Source organism: Ciconia boyciana, chromosome 3, assembly GCF_034638445.1.
Source record: "Ciconia boyciana chromosome 3, ASM3463844v1, whole genome shotgun sequence".
NCBI lineage: Eukaryota > Metazoa > Chordata > Aves > Ciconiiformes > Ciconiidae > Ciconia > Ciconia boyciana.
Genome location: NC_132936.1, coordinates 101,105,574 through 101,125,258, shown reverse-complemented (window position 1 = coordinate 101,125,258; position 19,685 = coordinate 101,105,574). Strand labels below are relative to the sequence as shown.

At 38.4% G+C, this 19,685-nt stretch overlaps 1 protein-coding gene across 2 annotated transcripts in view; it reads left to right on the top strand.

Moving 5' to 3' along the window:
- Positions 1 to 19,685, top strand: part of MTA3 (metastasis associated 1 family member 3) — a 144,849-nt gene that overhangs the window by 84,852 nt on the left and 40,312 nt on the right. For both annotated transcript variants that reach the window (XM_072858264.1, XM_072858265.1), the window contains exons 11-15: positions 1,401 to 1,459; positions 4,094 to 4,218; positions 5,468 to 5,619; positions 6,097 to 6,319; positions 15,310 to 15,396. In XM_072858264.1, coding sequence (XP_072714365.1) covers positions 1,401 to 1,459; positions 4,094 to 4,218; positions 5,468 to 5,619; positions 6,097 to 6,319; positions 15,310 to 15,396 — 646 coding nt within the window. The remainder of the gene's footprint in view (positions 1 to 1,400; positions 1,460 to 4,093; positions 4,219 to 5,467; positions 5,620 to 6,096; positions 6,320 to 15,309; positions 15,397 to 19,685) is intronic.

The following is a 19,685-nucleotide window of genomic DNA, read 5'->3' as shown; positions in this document are numbered from 1 at the left end:
GTCTTGGAAATAAATGGAAGAGGGCTCTCATATTGCATGGGAATTAATTCATGTGGCATGGACTGCTTAGGAGCCTATTTGTCATGGATTACTCCTCAAAGATGCAGTTTTTATAAATGAGAGTTATGGTGATGGACGGCACAGGCAACTTTCTGAAATGGAAAAGAGTAGTGGCTTACACGAGGAGGCTTAGTCAGGCTACTCGACCAGTAAAGCAGATTAACCCTGTAACTCACCTCATGGCTCAGGCAAGAGACTCTCAGAGCAGAGTCTTTTGATGACAGTTTTCTCAAGGTGGGAAATATCTTCCTGGATTGTGAGCCTTGCAAAGATTGGGTATCAGAAAATAGGAGTATAGCAGAGAAGAGAATTGGCTGTTGTAGGAGAAATGAAGGACTGAATTTTAAACACCAGATAAAGAAAGGGGAAATCTTGAGAGGCAGGCAGGTAGTGTTGATTTATTATTGCTGGATATTAATGTCCCCCCTTGATTTTTTTTCTCCGCTGTAATTAAATTGACTGTGTTTCAACTCCTTTTCTTTTTTTTTTTTTTTTTTTTTCCAAGTGAACAGAAGTAATGTCTTGAGTACAGGAAGAGCAGGAAAATAATTTTTCCTTCACCTTTTATGTACAGACGAGTGTTTCAAATACAGAGTTCAGATGTCTACTGTTTATTTCTTGTGCCATTGCTGAAAACATTGTCTTAGTTACTTGTATAATATATGGCAATAACTAAAACATCTCAACATTTTACAAGTTAGTAATACTGCCTTGAGTGCAACATGTTTTGAGTTTGTTGCAAGTATGAGGAAAGTAATAATTTAGTAAATTCACAGACTATCTTGATAGTAGTGTAGCTGTCCTGTTACTGCTGTGTTCCTGAGCTACAGTTTTAATGGCACTTAACAGAAGTAGATGTTTAGTTATTTCTAAGTCAGTGGACTTTACCGTTCCACTTCCTTACACTGCTTATAAAATACTAGCCTCAGGCTTGACAGAGCACACAAGAAGTATTGAGTTACATGACTGATGAGGAACCCGTCATGTGCAATTTCACTCATTTATTTTCTACTTACTCTGCAATGAGGGTTAGCCACAATGTCATACATGTTTGTGTAGATGTAATCTATGTAAATTGTAATTGTCGTTTTTACAGTTTTGTTGTCATATGTGAGGCCTGTGAGTTTTGCTGGGGAGGACAGTATACTATAATTTCAAACTAATAATAAACATAGAGAACTTGTTTTTCATCGTTTTCATCTTGTAGATCTCTACACTTGTTTTGGAGGCTCTTGTGGAATCACAAAATAGAAATAATTTAAGGACGGATTGTGTGCAGTTTTATGAAATCTTGTACTTGAATATAATAAAATATTTAAATGTGTTAATTTTTCAACTAGAAACGTCTGAAAGCGGCTGAAGCAGAAAGTAAATTGAAACAAGTATACATCCCCACCTAGTGAGTATAACAAAGTCATTTTTTGGAATAACTTACAGGTAAAATTGAAACAGTAACACGCATGATATTTTCTCAGTCATCTTTTTAATAGTTACTTTCTCAGTATCTGTTATATAGAAACAGAATATACAGAGATATAATCAGAAAATGCCACAAACACTTGTCATAAGTGAAACCTTTGTACTTAACTGAGCCCATTGTCTTTGACCTGCAAACTGCCTGTTCTGGAATGGTGGGAAGTTTTACCAAAGGCAATCAAGTGCTATGTGGACTGCTCCCATGCAAGAAGGGCCTTATCATTTAAAAAGCAGTTTTTCCAGAATAATCGCTTCTGAATCCCTGTAGCACAACACTTCTTATTTGTGTAAATGCAATATTTCAAAATAGAAGCAGTTGTTAATGTAGTTACATAAAATAAAATCAGATACTTTTCCATTACAGTTTTATCTTGTTGATACAGTCTGTTGTTCAACTAGGGACAAGAGATGTTCTGGCTGTAAATTAAAGGTAGCACACAGCCCAAAATCTTTTATCTTTGAACAAGTCTTATTAATGAAATCTGTTTTCTTCTGAGGCATTTTTAATCTGTTTTTTTAGATTTAAACTCGATGCTATATCTGCTTTTGTTAACATGTAGTTTACAGAAACAAGATATAATCTGTCTGTTTCATATTCATAATTTCCTCAAGATTATGAGAAGAGAAAGGATTACAGATGACATTCTTTTAAGTTTTCTGTGGGTATATTCAGTGTATATGTATGTGAAATTCCCATTGTTACGAGTGTTTGCATAACAGAAGACTAGAATACCAAATGAAATACTTTGAAAATTCACTGTTGTCTTTTTGATTACTTGTATAAATTGCATACAATAGAGCTTCATTTCCATATTTCATACAGACTTTTCTCTTAACCAGATTTAATAATACAAACAGCAGACTGTTAAAATCGGTCTTTTAATCTCATCTCTGAAGAAATATTGTGAGTTTTAAAGCTCAAGTCTCTAATAAATGACGGCTTTTAAAAAAAGCTGAACACTCTAGTATGAGTGTTTCCTAACCCTCTCAGGGGAAGTGGCTGCTTTAGGAAAACTGTAAGATGCTCAGTCTTTACATAATGCTTTTTCAATTTTATTTCCTTGGTCCATGTGGACAGTTCAGGACTTCTGCCAATATGTTCACAGTAGGGACTAGTTGTATTGGATAACAAAACCTGTTTTGAAATGTAGGATTTTTGCCTTCATCTTTCTTACTGTCTGTCTTTTGCCTCCATGTCAAGACAAAATCCATAGTCAATGGTAAGAGGGTGGTACAACTTCTCAAGTCTTTGGTAACTGTGCAATCTGGGGCACTCGTGGGCAGATGGATTACTAACGCTCTGTTTCAAGATTGATTTCTTGTATTTGAAATCTGAGTAGAATTGATTCTCAGAGCTGAATACCTTTTTGAACTTGATCATAAGGTATTTCCTGTAAAAGGAAGGTTCTGTCCTCAATACCAGAGAGTCCCTTTCAATTCATGGCTTCTCTGCAAGGTTACTAAGCCACAGATCATAACGTGGGAGACTTAATCGTGTCTCGATCCCTCCTCTTGTACCTTGAGCCCAAGTTACTTGATAAAGAGTATCTGGAAATTGTGAAAGTGTCTCTTACTGGCTATAGTGAAAAAGGAGAAGGCAGGAGACAGACTTGCTGGCATTTGGAGTAGAGACTTGATATAGCAAAGGTGTCTTCAATTAGTAATTTTAAATAATCTGGAATATATTTTATGCTACCTAAAGTAACAAATAATCATTTTAGGAATCAATGTATCCAGCCTTGCATTGTATTGAGAGTATAGCTTGGTAAAGGGGTAATTAACACCCACAGAGTTTGAGCTTTAGAAATACTGTACTTAACCTAGTGAGGAGTATATTAATTCTCTCTGAATTAGCTGACCTGTAAAGTCCTACTTCACTGAAGTATTAGTAAGTAAAATAATAACAATAATAATAATAATATAACAAAAAAAAAATTCCAAAAAACAGTTCTTCAGCCTTCTCAGAGTGAAAGTAGTTTAGGACAGAACCCAGACAGAACAGCCTGATATTATATGGGTGAGTTTTGCCAGGATTATAGGACGTTCACATTTACTGCAGTTGGTGGGAAAGTATGTACTTCTGCTTAAGATAGGAGGCAGCAGGCCCTCTTCTAGGGTGGACGGCCTTGTAGTATTGTAGGCAGTGTTACTACTCTTACTTGTTATACTTCACCCAAAGTCCAGCCTCACATTGTAAAGCCTTATCTGTTGACTGGAACCCCCTTCTTAAATTCTGTGCTTTGTCCGGCTTATGTTAATGCTTGACCCTGAAACTTGGTCTTTTACTAGCTTGCCAAGTAGCTTAGACCATGTGAGAGCATTTTACAAAAATCTGTAAATTTGAGTATCGAAGCATAGCAAGTCTCTTGTGCTGCCTGCTAGCAAGTCTCTTCAAGTGCTGAAAATACTAGAGGAGTATAAAAATCAGTCTGGTTGTTTAGAGCAGATTTTACAGATGATGTCACCACACATCAGAATTCCAGCATTGGATTGTTTGTTTTCATGTTGACTAACCGGTTAGTAAAATCACTTTTTTTTTTTTTTAATTTATTTAAAGCAATAAACCAAATCCCAATCAAATATCTAGCAACAATGGGAAACCTGCTGCAGTCAATGGAGCAATGGGAGCCTCTTATCAGGCACAGGCCTCACTAATAGGTCGGGCTTGTGAAAGTTGCTATAGTAAGTACATTTATTTTATTTTTTTTTAATAATTCAGGAGTTTGGGCTAATCTTAATATGTACTGTTTTTTTTAAAAAAATATATATACTTCTGTTTGCATGCTGTAGAGGATAATTTTCAATGACTTGTGTGGCAGAAATAACTTTTAAGTTAGAGCTGCCTTCAATATATTGATTAAATGTCAATATTCAAATCTACTTTATGATTTTTTTGTAATAATTCAGAAAGTACAGAGAGATAAAGTAGTATAATATGATGGCACTGATATGGTATTCTTTACCTTCAGAATACTAGATTCAAATTTATTTTTGGGTCTCCTGTAAGAGAGAGAGTTGGTTTTTTGTTGGGGGGGGCCCTCTCTGTTGTTGTTAGGGTGTTGGGGGAGGGTGTGGGGTTTTTTTCCTAGTGTTTTGTGTATTTCTGATGGTCCTTGTTTGACTTCTTGAAATAGCAGCTTTCGACATAGGTTATATGAGAGAAGATATAATAAAATCCAGAACTGGAAAGACTTGAAAAGGCCTACCATATGAGAGTTCTTTACTTATCATTGCTATGGCTGCCTGTCTCTTAAACACCAATTAAATTAAAACCATATTTTGTATACAGAAAGTTCCAGTTATATACTTTGTTGTTTTTCAAATCGCATCGTTTAAAGAATAGTTTTCTTGTGAAAGGTTACAAAAAGAAAATAAAAAGGGTTAAATTAGTGTTTCCTGATGAGTCTCCACATGCACAAGATAAAGGTACATGTGCATCTCCAAGGTCAGTCGGAGAAGTGCTTGTCCTTATCTTATATGGATCTTTATTTATAAGTACTCATTTTGCATGACTTGAGCAAAAAATCCATATCTTAAGTAATTCTAATAAGTATCAAGAAACTTCATAAGCCTGTCTTCCAGGGTAAGATTAGAAATAGTGGAGGATTTATAGGGCCTTTTTTTTTTTCGATGTCCCCTGGAAGAAAATCTCTTCTCAGCAATATGAAGTCCCTGGTTTGAAATTAAATAGGTAAGCATTTTCGAAATTTCCATTTGGAGTTGACTTCTGGGGTGCTTTCTTAAAAAATAAACAAACCAAAAATTCAAGTTCTTATTTTCTCCAGGTCAAACGTATTAAATATTTAACCATATAATGCTCTTATAATGCTGCATTATTATGGCCATATAAAGCCATCTATTACAGCATTTGGATTTATTATATTGAATGTAGCATGCACCAGTTTACCTGTGCTGTTTTTCTCCTCCTTAGCTCCACAGTCTCACCAATGGTATTCTTGGGGTCCTCCTAATATGCAATGTAGATTGTGTGCATCTTGCTGGATTTATTGGAAGAAATATGGTGGCCTGAAAATGCCCACACAGACAGATGAAGATAAACTGTCTTCCAGCCAACCTACAGAGGTAGGATTGGGTAGATCAGCTTTCCTAAAATGAAATGTGGTGCTTTCACAAGACTGCTGTGAGTTGAATATTTAACGGAATGATTTTTTATGTATGTGTTCAGCTTTGAAATTACAAAACTCAATTTATTAATCCTTTTCTGGTCTTAAGTAGAACTGAACAGTGTGCAGGTCCTGCCATGTCTTTATTTGACTAAGTCTTAGATAAACAATCATCCACTTCATGCATTTTTGGTGGGCAAATGTCATCTAGAAAATGTTAATATGACTATACAATATCTCATGTAGAATGGCGTTATATGTCCACTCACAGTAGAGTTCTCTAGTCTGTGTTTTACAGCTTCATACATAAGCCCCAGTTTTTGGTATAGTACTTATACATACTATTTGATTAGCCTTGTGAATTTATCCAAATTGTGGATTTTTTAAATGCTGTAATTCAGATGTATGTGTTACGATTTTTTGTTTGTTTTTGTAGGAATCCCATGTTAGGACTCACATGTCCCGGCAGGCCACACAGGGAACTCCAGTTCGTAACACTGGAAGTCCAAAGTCGGCAGTGAAAACACGTCAAGCGTTCTTTCTTCACACAACGTGTTGGACAAAACTGGCCCGTCAGGTCTGCAAAAATACTCTCCGGCTGCGGCAGGCAGCAAGACGTCCCTTTGTCCCTATTAACTGTGCTGCCATTAAGGCAGAATGTAAGATGTTTTTTTAATTCTTAGTTCTGTGTGCTGTGCTTCCCACCCATTTTTGTCTTTTAATTTTATTTTCTTTTTCAATAAACATTTCTTGTCTATACGCTTTTGCTTTTCATTTTTTCATTTGTCCAGCATATCACCAACGCATTGGATAAAGTCTGGCTGCCTTGAACAGATTTCAGGCTGGGGGAACATTTCAGTGAATGGAAAGGGGAGAGCTATTACATCATTCACTTACAAAAAATTCTCATTAAAAAAAAATTCAGGGGCAGGGAGGGGAAATCAATGCCGTGACATAAAAATCATGCTTCCTACTAGGCAGTGTGAAAGAAGTTCACTTTTATATTGTTCGTTTATTCTTTCGCTGAACAGAAAGTATAGATCTGCACATGTTTTACTTTTTCTCAGTGGCGTTGGTCAAGGAATAAGGAGCTGAGCGTGCATAAGAATTTAAATCTGGCCTGTAATACAGCCCTTTGTTACTGTGGTGATCAGATGGTGGTGATAGCTGTGTTTATTATTTCATCATAGTTGCATCATTATTTTTTTTGTCCATTTTAGTTTTAAATAAAATTCTGTATTATGCTTGTTCTTTTTATAGCCAAAATATGAAGAAAAGATAAGTGAATTATGTAATGAACATTATGTAATGAACTATTACATCATTCACAACAAAGTATGAGAAAAAGGTGATGAGTTGTTGTAGATAGGAACAGTAAGCCTCTTTATACGCATATGTGTGTAAGTTCTGCTGCGAAGGCACTGAATATTTCAGCAGGTTTTGTATCTGCACTGAGTGCGTTGTTTTACTGCTCATGCTGCTTGGTTATGTTTCCCAGTCTTCCATAGATGCAGTTCTTGGAGCAGACACTTGGTATTCCATGATGAGCCGTGCTGGCTCATCATACTGTCAATTGTATTAGAACTGAAGAGACCTTTTTAGAATATCAGATGTCGGGTTTATAACCATGTTTACTAGATTAACGCTAAATGTTTTCCCAGCATATTTAACTGGGATGCCGATGATGTCAATGATGGTTATAAGAAATTTACTCCATAGAGGCTTAAAATCTGGTTTTGAGTAATTATTTTCCCCTTATGTACTTTAACACCAGCCATTCTTCACATGCAAACTCTTCACCTACTTCTGCAGTCATCCAGAACTTGGCGAATATTTCCATTCATTGTCCTTGTCTTATTTATTTGGTTGTCCTATCGGCCATTTTCTTTCTTCTTTCAAAGCTACGCAAGTCAGGAGCAACTTTTAGATTTAAGGAGACCATATGGGTTGTACTTTCATGGAAGAAGTGTGTCTAAGGCTACACTAGGATTATATTTTTAATCTTTAATACAAAATTTCTGAGAGGGCAGCATTGTACCTTTAAATTTATGTAATTGGCACTGATTTCTGCGAAATCATGGATGAAAATTAATTTTAGAAATTCACTTGAACCTTGAATATGAAAAGTGCCACATCAGGTTAACATCAAGAGCAGAAAGATTTTTGTTTTCCCTGTAGTCTCTGTCTTTCATTATTCTTTTTATTGAAAGCAAAATTTGGACCTTGCAGTTTTGTCTTTTTGAATGCTGATGCTTCCTGATTAGATGTAACATAGACTGGGGGGGGAACAAAAAAAAGTCACAGTTGTTAATGCTTTTTTTAACACAATGTTCAAATTATTTTATAATAGTGGAAACCAGATTATACTTCATTGAATTTAACTCATGTTTCTCTGTGTACACACATACATGTATATATGCACACACATATTCTGTTTCTGGCAATATCTCTCTCTGGAATCATACAGTGGTCTTACCTGCATTGTCATATTCTTAAATATGACTTAAATATTTACTAGGCATAAAGCCTAGTAAGTAAGTAAGTAAATAAAAAAATTGTTTTCTACTTTTGTTCATGTATTTATATCTGGTGACCTGTGTTCAGTGCACTCTGTACATTTTAATGTTATAACTAAATAAGCTCTCTCTTCCCAAATGCCCCAAATCCTTTTCTTAAGGATAGCTTGATGCAAGTAATTTGACAATTTTTTAATTTTTAAATGAGATACTTAATTAACAGTAACGATTTTGTATGTTGAATACCACTGAGTAATTACAATATTGAATGAATGTCTGTGTTGGTGTTAGAAAAGTTACAGTCGTGCTTAGATAATAACCTGGCCAGAGCATCAGGTTACCCCTGATGTGATATGGCATGAGGTGGTTAGGACGTCCAAGAACTGATTTGGAATTTGTTTTCCATGTTGGTGTGCTGAAACTTGAATCTAATGACTGCTTAGATGCTTTGTCAGACTCACCTGACTCGGTGTTTGTGCCAAACCAGTGCTTGAAAACGCAACTGTGTTTCACAACTATATTGCAGTAGGCACCGTACCAACGCTCAGAAACCATAAAATCTAAAGACAGAAGGATGGTAGGACACTTACCCTGCAGCGTACCAGGTTTTATGCCTTCTTAGTCTTATGCAATTTGTTGAAGTGCCAGGTTGTAAATGAAACTAATTCCCAGGTCTGAGAAGGAAAGTCTGAACAAGCCAGTCAGAGCTTGCTTATAAAATAAATTGATTTTTGCAGTCCACCTGAACTCATCTGCAGATACTTCTTTTGTCTTGGAGGGGCATGGAAGCCTCCGAGAATGCTAATCTCGGGCCCAACCATCTTTTAGGTGAAAGGAGACTTCAGACACAGGATTTATTATTGTCATTCCACCCACATCATCTCCCTCAGCCCTTTACATCCACTGGCAGAAAACAAGGTCCTATTCTATGTTCTTCATTCCTTCAGTTAGCGCAGAGAATTAGATTTTTCTCATTAGTGAACTGTATGGCATGACCCCTGCTCAGATGCCAGCAGGAGGTAGTGGAGACGATGCATTTACATTCCCAGTGTTAAAGGAGAAGCGGCTGCCGGGGCATAGATGCACCACTCGGGGAGTGGCACGCGCACCACCCAAGGCTTTAACTGCTCGGACCCGAGTCCCTTCGCAGCGGCAGCTCCACTGAGCCGATGGGTGCCCCTTCTCGACTCCTCGCTCACGCACGCGCTCACTCTCGGGCGCTTCCTCTCCCCTCTGGCTCGACCCAAGGTTTCCTGAAGCAGAGTCTCCAATAGGATGTACGCCAGACAAACTTATTGATTGCTACAGCGGTAAGAACAGCTCGATCTGGGTGCCTCCGGAGAGGGACCCAGAACGAAGAAACACCTGGGCAATTATACCCTTGCAATTTAAGTTCCCCTCCCCTCACGAGACAGTTTGGACCAGTCGTAATATGAGGGTCTGGAGTCTTCCCGTTCTTCATTGGGTCCTTCAGTTGTCTCCAGGCCGGCCATTTCTTCTCTTATCTCTAAAGTTGTAGCTTCTGCTGAGATTGTAGCTTCCTTATCTTTCTGGTTTGCACCAGTTTCGGGGGCCTTTCTTCATGTAGCCAAGTAAAAGTTTGGTGTACGGTCTGTGAATCTGGGTGAAAATTCACAGCTTGTGGCCAAGGCTTCAACAAGCCTCGATACTAATGCTGTGTGTTGGATTCCGTTTGGGCTAGAAAGGGACTGGTTCACCACCAGTTCAATCTAGGGATGGTCGCCAGAAGGCTGGGAAGGCACGGCATCTCCTGCTAGGAGCACAACCCAGCATGGAAATGGCAAACTTTGTTCTGCCTGAAGATAACAGACTCGCTGTAGTCATTCACAGTAAACTCGTCTGATGGATTTTCAGGAATAATTAGAATTGGTGAACTGTTTTGGTAAGAGGAAATTCTCATGCCCAAGATTAGGCAATATACCTTCTTTTTAGTTTGAATCTGTTGCACGTTTTTTAGAAAGCTAAGCAAAACTATCCTGTCCATGGAAAGTCTCTTAATTAGAGGAACCCAAAGTGGGCATTCTTCTCCAGACAGTCACTGACAAGATTGGATCTGTCTCCAGCTTACAGGCATGTTGATATATGCGTGAGAGTGAGCCATGCATCTGTGAACCTTATAACTTCAGCACAGGAAGATTTTTAAGGGATTTTTTCTTTTTTTTTTTTTTCCTGCTCAGATATAGTTTTATCAATATAACTATATGTATTAATTATAGTAATTTAAATTTGGCTAACTACACTCCGTCTATGTAGACATGATTGTCAAAATGTTTTCAGTGGATGGTAACATATTATCTGTATTATATATATAGTAATCTGGAAATGGGTATACTGTTCATGATGAAAACTTAACATACCTTTAAATCAGCAGATTTAATAACAAGTCTGGTACACAGTACTTGCTTGTTATGATGTGGTTTGATTAAAAAAAGACAAGTGAAAATTAAGTAGAATATGCAAAACGTTACTGATTTGTCTTTGTAAGCATACAGCCTATGTTTTACTGATACAAAACTACCCATTCATCTGAAGTGAGTAACATTTATGGGTATTGGTTCACAAACAGTTTTTTACATCCTTGATTTTGATAGCTACGGAAGATCTTTTGGCTGCATCTAGGATGAAAGTATTTTCTCTGCTGTTACCTTTGAATACAATTTGTGCCAGATTTTAGCAGCCAGTAAAATAATTAAAAGAACACGCTATTTTTTTCCCCAGAGTTTCTAAGAAGAATACAATTCAGGGAATACATAGAGCACAGTACATTCATTAGATAATCTGAATTTTGATAGAGATATGATGGAATGTCAAAGAGAAATAACTCCCCAGTGAGAGTCTCTCTAAGCTTAAGAAACCTACAAATCTAGTTTAAATAAAGGAAATAATTAAAAAACCCTTTCAAATCTAAAAGAACAAGCCTCATTCCCTATCATCTTCTCCATGGCATTCCTGATTTCGCTGACCTCTGTAATACCCACAACAGTCATCACTTTTCTAGGTTTAGAACTTGGTCTGTTTAAAACCTCATAAAGAATCCATTTCACACTGTGGTTCGTGATGTGGTTCCCTGGAATTTTTCTAATTTTACTGTATCCTCTTTAGGGTTATGGTGCCCCAAATTACATGCACTTCAAGATACAGGTTTCCCATCATTTTAGAGTGTCACATGTTTTCTGTTTTCCTATCATCATAATTTCTAATATTCTGATTTTAATTTCTTTTTAAGTGACCACTCTTTAGTATTGTCTAGATATTCTTAGAAAGCTGTTGACGCTGACTCCATGAATTCTCTTCTGCACTGTGGTGGTGTAGAACCCATCGTTATATTTGTATGTTGCAGTCATTTTCCCCCTTAAGAATTAATTTACATTTATTGCTTGATGCTGCTGATATCCTTTGCAATCAGTTTTAGCTTTGCTTATGCTCAGTGATTTCTTAGCAGGAAACTTTAACTCTAATCACCTCTTTTCCTCATCTTTTTTATGTTGAACAGCACAGATCCTTTGGGGATTACATAGCACCTGATTGAAATTAATTTTCTAATCCCTGAAAAAAACTTCTCTTTTACCCTGTAACAGCTGGACAGCAACGGTCTTTGGTGACACAGTTTGTTAAAAGCTAACTGAAATGCCAAGTTGGATGCCAGATCAGCTGCATGTCTACATGTCACGACTCCTTCAGAGGATGCTGGCAGACCTGTGATGCTTGGCAGTCACTGGTTTACAGGATGTGTAGGTAGGAAGGGACCTCTGGAGGTCTCCGATCCCACCCCTGCACAAAGCTCAAGTGCTCAGGGCCTTTTGTCCAGATCTGATTTGTGTATCTCCAAGGACGGAGACTCCATGGCTTCTCTGGGCACCTGTTACAGTGTTCGATCAACCTCACAGTAAATAATCTTTTCCGTACATCTAACGAGAATTTCCCATCTCCCAGCTTGTGTCTGTTGCCACAGACAGCAATAGCCTGTTGTCCTGTCCCTGTGTACCTCCGAGAAGAGTCTGGCTTGGTCTTCTCAGTGCTCTGCCACAGGTGGCGGTCAGGTCTCCCCTTGGCCTTCTCATCCCGAGGCTGACCAGACCCAGTTCCCTCAGACTCTCCGTGTACATCCTATACTCCAACCCCAATCCAGACCCTCCAATAGCTGGACTTTCTCCAGTATGTCCATATCTCATTTATAGTGGGGATCCCAGAACTCCACACGGCGTCTGGAGGTGGTTTCCCAAGGGCGGAGGGGAAGGGTTACCTCCCTTGCCCTGCTGGCTGCGCTCGAGCTAGTAAGGCCCAGTATGCGGTCGTCCTTCTTGCAAGGACACACCACTGAATAACGTGAACACATTAAACATGTTTTCCCTTCACAAGGTCTTTGTTGGCTCCCTTGATGTTTCTGTATTTAACGGTATGCCTCTATTAATAGCTCAACCCTCTTGCCAGTCTGCAGACCTACTTACTGAAGAATGTTATCGCATTTGCCATGTTTTTGTTCTCTTGAACCAAGACCTGTTCAAGCATTAGTTAAACACTAGTAGTGTACGTGCTCAGCAGTTTCTGTTTGGATAAATTCCACCTGGTCCCAGTAACTTGTTTTTACTCATTAACCAGCTTGTTTTGAAATATTTCCTATGGACACTTTGCTGTGACACAGTTCTCACACTTTCCACATAAAAGGGTTTGGAAGTGAGTTTGTTTAAGTTGTTCTGCAGTGAACATGGCTGCAAAGAATTCATTCAGCTTTTCTGCCATGCCTTTATCTTTCTTCTATATTTTCCTCACACCTTGATCATCTCCTATTGCTACAGGCACCAGCACACTTTCTGCTTTTGATATGTTTGAAAAAATATACTATAAAATGTAATACTCCAATTATTTTTTTAAATACATTTTTATTTCTCATAGCTTCCACTATTTCACTGCTTTTACTAAGATTTTTAGTGTTCATGTGGAAGCTCATATTTGATTTTAGGACTTCTTTTTAATTTTGTTTTTGACAACTTCCTATCTAAATTTTATCCTATGGTTTTACACTTGAGAGTGATGCACAATCTAACTTTGTGTTTTTCTGTACGTAGTGCATAAAGATCACAAACTTTATTATATTTTTCATGGGAGTACCATATTGTGGATTAAAGTTTGCTGCTGTTAAACATACTTAACTGTTCTAATAGACTGGTCTGCTTTGGAATACCCACCCGGTACCTTTGGTGAACATGCTCTGCCTCAAGCATGGAAATTGTGTTCTCTTTGCAGTCTGTATTCTCAGTCAGCACATTAATATCTCACCATGATTCAATGTCTTTTTTTACAGTGAAGACGCGGAGATGGAAAATTTTCTTGCTAATTACTTCTTAGGCGATGCTTTGCTGTTCCCAAAGTAACTATAAAATACTCACTGTATAGTCTGTGCTTATTTTACTAAGGGAGACAGTGGAGACACATCATTCTACGCTGTCACTTAAAATATTTCAAGTGTTGTGGAATATTAAAAATATTCCAGGCACTAGGTTCGGTGCATTTTCTTCACTGAGAACAGTGTATTTTGTTATTAAGGTAAAATAATAAAGTACTTCATGTACTTGGCATTAGGGCTCTGGAACCTTTGGGCTTCCCAGATACAGCTACCATTTATGCTTAGCACATGTAAGTAGAATTTCAAGTAATTTCCTTAATATATTGAACTAAGTTATGCATTGTCTGCTGCTTTAAAAACATCTGTGAACATACCAAAACAGTTATTTCAGTCATTGCTGTGGTTTCATGATGTACGAGTTTTTTGCACATAGCTAGACAGAATACATAAAGAGATTGTAAATTTTGTTTTTATCTCAAATGTAAATTGTTCTATATAGTGTCTTATCCTCTTCGTGTGCCTGTGTACTCCATATCTTGTGCTGGAATGAAACAAACAGGAACATTTTGGTAAAACAGAAGGTGGAGACAAAGTGGAATTACAGTTATTGTAATCTGTTTATAATATCTGGCTCTTGTAAAGCGTGGTAGAAAATGCAGATCTGCATGTGCACGTGTGAAGCCTATACCAAGAAGGCTGTACACATATGTATGGATATGTAGGGAGTAATTCCATGTGAGGGAATTGTAGATCTACACAATCAACATATGAACACAATTTTGTACAAACCAGATCTAGGGATGCTGGAAGCCCTATGTGGGATTTACGTATGTGCTTTCGGAAAACAGATAAACCAATCATTCTGAGTAGTTTAAAAAAAAGATAGTATAGTTCCAGTAGTCTTGAAACTATTTACTGAAACCTAGTGTCTTGAGAATTTGTGCTTTAGGTGGATTGACTCCGCTGTCTAAGCGTGAACCTCTTCGTAGTAACACTTCTATGTTCAGGGCATTTAGACAGATTTTCTGGTGGTGTATTCACAGTGCCTTTTAAGTTGTAAGTTCATAGTTTTAGCATCAAATTAAGGTAGTTACTGAACTGCTTATTTTCATTTACTTTGCAGGAAGTTGCTGTCTTTGAGACCTTTGAGCTCTGTCATACTTGGTTACAATTGACCACTTTGTTCAAAAGTTTACAGTAAAGGGGTTTGGGAGGGTTGAGGTTTTTTTAAGTTTCATCTTGCCATGACAGCCCCCGTGTTCTGTTTTACTTATTAAGAATTATATGAATCACCATACCATGCGAGTAATACATGACCAAAATCAGTATTCCCAACTTTAAATCCTTCTTAGCTCCATATTACTCCATTTAGGGCCAGACAAGCTTGTAGAAAACAATGAAGAATTCCATGTAAATTCTTTTTAATAGACAGAGCTGCTTTTATTTTAGTACTCATATTTCCATCTGTGTTTCATTTGCCTAGCTGACTGTCTCCAAAAAGACTTCGTAGGCAAAAAATGCAATCAGATTTGTGTTAGAACTTATATTCACTTAAAAAAAAAAAAAATCATAACATCACGTGCATGAATGATGACATGGCCTGCCTTTAAATATCTATCATTATTAGCATTGATGAAAAAAAGTATATGTGCTAAAAAGAAAAAAGAAATCTGTAGTAAAAGTGTAAGTCAGAAACTGGTTGGTGCATCCTAATTATATTTGTAATGGTAGAATATTTAAACTGAGTTTCATTCTTTAAAATTCTCAGATGCAGATCGACATTGTGAAGTTGCTGGAAATCCTCTGAAGATCAAAAGCACCAGAAAACCACTGTCATGTATCATTGGGTATTTAGGTGGGTATCTGCCTCCAGAGGAAAAAATTAATCAAATGAACATTCAGTATTTACTGATACTTAAAAATCCTGTATGCATAGAAAGAGAGATTTATGCTTGTAGTAAAAAGAAAACTATAAAGTTAATAAATTAATAAAAATTCTGGTTTGCTATCAGTTGCAAAACTGGATGATTGAACTTGCAGGATGTAGGCAGAAGGCCTTCTGATACTGGTTTAAAATGGCAGAGTGAAACCTGATGTAATTTAGAATGTGAAAAATATTCTGGTAGCCTAAATAAATAAGCACTCAAAGGGGAGATGAGGTACTCGGTGTGCCCAGTGCTACTCTACTGTGTCCCTTGAATCCACTTGTAATACTCCCGTGTACTTGAAAGGAGCAAACTTCGGCCACAATGAGACACTGACCTCTTAATTCAGTGACCTAATTTTAAAAGGTGCAATGAAATCTGTACCGAGATCATACCCAAGAGGTCAAGATACTCACATAAGATAACAGGGAGAGGAGAAATTCTAGTAATTGTGATTCCTTATTTAAAAAATGAAAGTAGTCCTCTTTGCAAGGAACCACCACTGACTATTAAATATTTACATAATCATATGAGAGATGGGATACCCCAGAGGCTTTATTTTAATCCTCAAATGAATATAGAAATCAATCCATTGATCAGAGCAGCAGTGGATAATTCTGCAGTGTGTTAATCCCATTCTACAGAAGTAAACCTGAGGGTAGAACTCAGTCTAAATGTTTTTCTCAAAATTTCAATCAACAGGAGGTTTTTTTGTACTAGAACAATAAGTAAACAATAACAGTCTCTTGACTTACTGAAATAGAAATCAGCTATTAATGTAGTTATAACTGTTCTTCCAGAACATCGAATTTAACAAAATCCAAACTTCAGAAAACTGGGTAATGAAGAATTAATGCCCACTCTCATGAATTTTGATTCCTCCTGCCCTGGAGTTTAAGAAAAAAGCCAGCGGTAATTTCCTGCAGGCATCCCAGCTGTGTGCATTACGCGTGTTGTCATTCGAGTGAATGAGGAGAGGACTGCTTTGATCGACTTGGTGGAGCTGTGGTCGTGAGGGGAAGCCGGCAGGAGGTGGATGGTTCATCCGGCTGACCCCGTTTGGGTAGTCAAAAGAAGGAACGGCAGCGTGTGCAGTCTTAGAAGATACTGCATATCTTCAGTACCACGTTATTTACTCAGTGAGGGGTTGCCTTGATACCTCTGGGAGCTTAAGTCTGTAGGTTTCATGGGAGTAAATGGATGAGCAGTGTCAGACAGCGTTATGTGTACTTTGGTGAAGGTTTTGTAGAAGATTAACAGTGGTAAAATATACCAGGTATCTGTAGAGTCTGCTTAGCATTTGACTGTATGGGAAGTGAAGGTACCTCACTACAGTTGAAGGTAGATAATGTGTGTTGCAGGGATATGAACTGTACCCAGTGTAGTTATGGACATACGTCTGAATTAGCTGTATAAGGATGGCTAGAAAATGGCTTTTTGTTTGACATTTAGCTTGGTGGGGGTTTTTTTAGTTTAGTTTGTGATGGTTTTTTGTTTGTTTGGGATGTTTGTTTGCATGTTCCAGTGAATAAGTAATGCTCGCATTATTTTTCTCATAAAATTTAGCATTAACTACCATGTCATAGCTTATACAGGAGGTATTTATTTTCTTTTTAAAAATCCTTCCAAGCCATTCCCACAGACATTTATTGGAATACAGTCAACTGTGTCTCTCAGGGCACTGCTGTTTTCAGCCCTGCTGGTAAGGCAGAGCAGATTTCGGTGCCCCACGCATCCTGGGTCATTGCTTCCCTTTATCCCTGTTCCGCTTCTTGGCTGCCAGTTCCTCAGGTGAGGTAGGTTAAGCATTAAAAGTAGGCCCTGTCCTCTAGAGAGCTGGGGCTAATCCCCTGTAATCTCTTCAGTCACCTCTGTGCTTACTGGACAAAGCCCCTAAGGGGAACCCCTGGCTAATTAAATGTCCTGTATTAGCTGCTCATTACGTGGAAACCAGGCTAACATGTCCAGCTGGGATGCGTGTGGAAGAGATGAGATGGGAGAGAGGTGCAGCTGCTTAAGCACCTCTGGAGTCCAGGATGCTTATTTAAGCAACTCAATAGGAGACTTCGACTTTTTCTTTGTTTGCTTTGGATTTTTTTTTTTTTTTTACCCTAGGGACATTAGTGGAAATAGAAGGTTTTAGAGTTGTTATTGCTAATTACTTGTTCGAGGCTCCAACCTGGTCTAATAATAAAGGTTCCTAATAGGTTGATCAAGTGTTGTTTCATTTTCTTGTTTTATTTTTATTTCAGAAATGATCATATAATCTGAATCTGGCCAACTGGTTATTTGTTGTGTGGCTAAAGGGATAATTTGGATTATTTGGATGTTCTAGTTAGTTCTCTGAGTTAGCAGAAGGTGCAGGTGGCTAGGAGATTTTCAGTGAAGTACTAGGCAATAGAACAAGGATAATAGCAGCAGGTATTAAAAGATCCCTAATTACTATTAGTCCGTAATACAATAATATGATGGTATAATATAATTCAGGCAAAAGCCCTGAAATGCCTCGTTACCTCTCTCGGGGGGATGAAGCAGCTAGTTAGAAAGTGCTGATCTAAAGCATGCAAATACTTGAAGCGAGTCTATATGTAGAGGTTGAGTGAGTGTACGGCGTAAAGACCCCCCAGGAAGGACTCAGTCCATTGGGAAGTGGCCCTGGCTGTTTAATTAAGTTCCTTTCTAGAACTTAAAAGGAGAGCTTGGTCTTGCTACCTTCCTCTACTGCAGAAAGGGCAAGGACAGCCTTTGTGGTAAACTAACGGGGAATTAGTGACCTCCAGACAGAAGAAAAGTTGAAGGAAGGAAATGCTTCCTTCTTCAACTGTTTGCTCATCCTGAAAATATAAAATTATATCTCCTATACACCGTAGACAGAAGCAGTTTACAAGTTCTCGTATGTTGATCCAGCTGCTGGGATTATTGTGAATGCTGCTGGAGCTCCTTGGCAAATAAGATAATATTTTAGTGGTGTTAGCCCTCAAAAGTAATAATTTCCTTCAGAAAATTGGAAAAGATTGCTAAATGAGCATTTTAAAATCCAAATTCCAATCGTCTTCCGCAAACAGTGCAAACCTTTCTATTTCAGTTGAAAGTTTTGCTTTAGCAATCAGCAGTGTTCATAACGTTAAGCATGCCTCTGTTCCCATTTTAGTAAAAACACCAAATAGATGCTTGTTCTCTACAGCGTGAAAAATGGGATGTGCCATGAAATCTGCTGGGAGCTTGATGTTCCTGAACGCTTTTATATGAAAAGCAGATGAGTACTGCAGTGAATGGCAGTAAAAAGTTCTCATCTAAGTAAGTGGTGAGAAGATTGGTGACATCAAACTGGCCTCCACACCCCCCCCCGCCCCAAATCTACAGGACTGCCCTGAAGCAATTACCTGTACCCTAGCTCTGTGCTATTCTAACACCTGCCCGGTGCATTACCCTACTCTGCTCTTTCTAATCTGACCCTCCTGAAGCACCTTGGATGAGGGTGTTGAGGGTGTTCATGCTTTAAGGGTATGGCTGCAAGCTCTGACCAAAGCAGTGGTTAAGAATTAACCAAAGTCTTTTCAAATGTGAAAATTTTTGGCGTTGTCTCCTCCTGGCATGCTGTTCTCAGTCCAGCCTGGCCAAGTCACTGTGGCCATCCTACTGCTTTCCACCTATTTGGATACTGATGAAACTGTTTGGCTGTCCCGCCAAAGGGGGGGACAGCCAGGTTCTGTTTCTGCCTTTTCTGCCTTTTAAAGGTTATCGCAACTGTTATGGCAGCGCACCCCCAGCCTCCCCTGCAGCCACGGCCGGTTGCCGGTCGGGGTGGGTGGGCTGGGTACCTGCAGGCTGCGTGTGAAGGTGTCCTGGTTTCAGCTGAGATAGAGATAATTTTCTTTATAGTGGCTGGTATGGGGCTATGTCGTGGGAGCAAGAGCGTGAGGCCAGGCAGGCGAGCGCTTGGATATCGGATTTCCTTGGCATTTGTGAAAGGAAAAATCTGCTGTTGCAGTGGACTTTGACTTGTGCAATGGTTTCTGTTTCTCCTGCGTGATAGCTGTGAATAGCAGAGGCTGGAGGGCCTCTTCCTTGGATACCTGGCCTCACTTTAGATTTTGCGTGTTCCCACGCTTTATTTTATTAAAAAAAGCAGAAAGGAGCACTTTTACTTCAGGGGGTACAAAATGGATTTTTTTCATCTTTTCTTACTCCCCTGGGACAGTTGACTCTCCTGATCTGT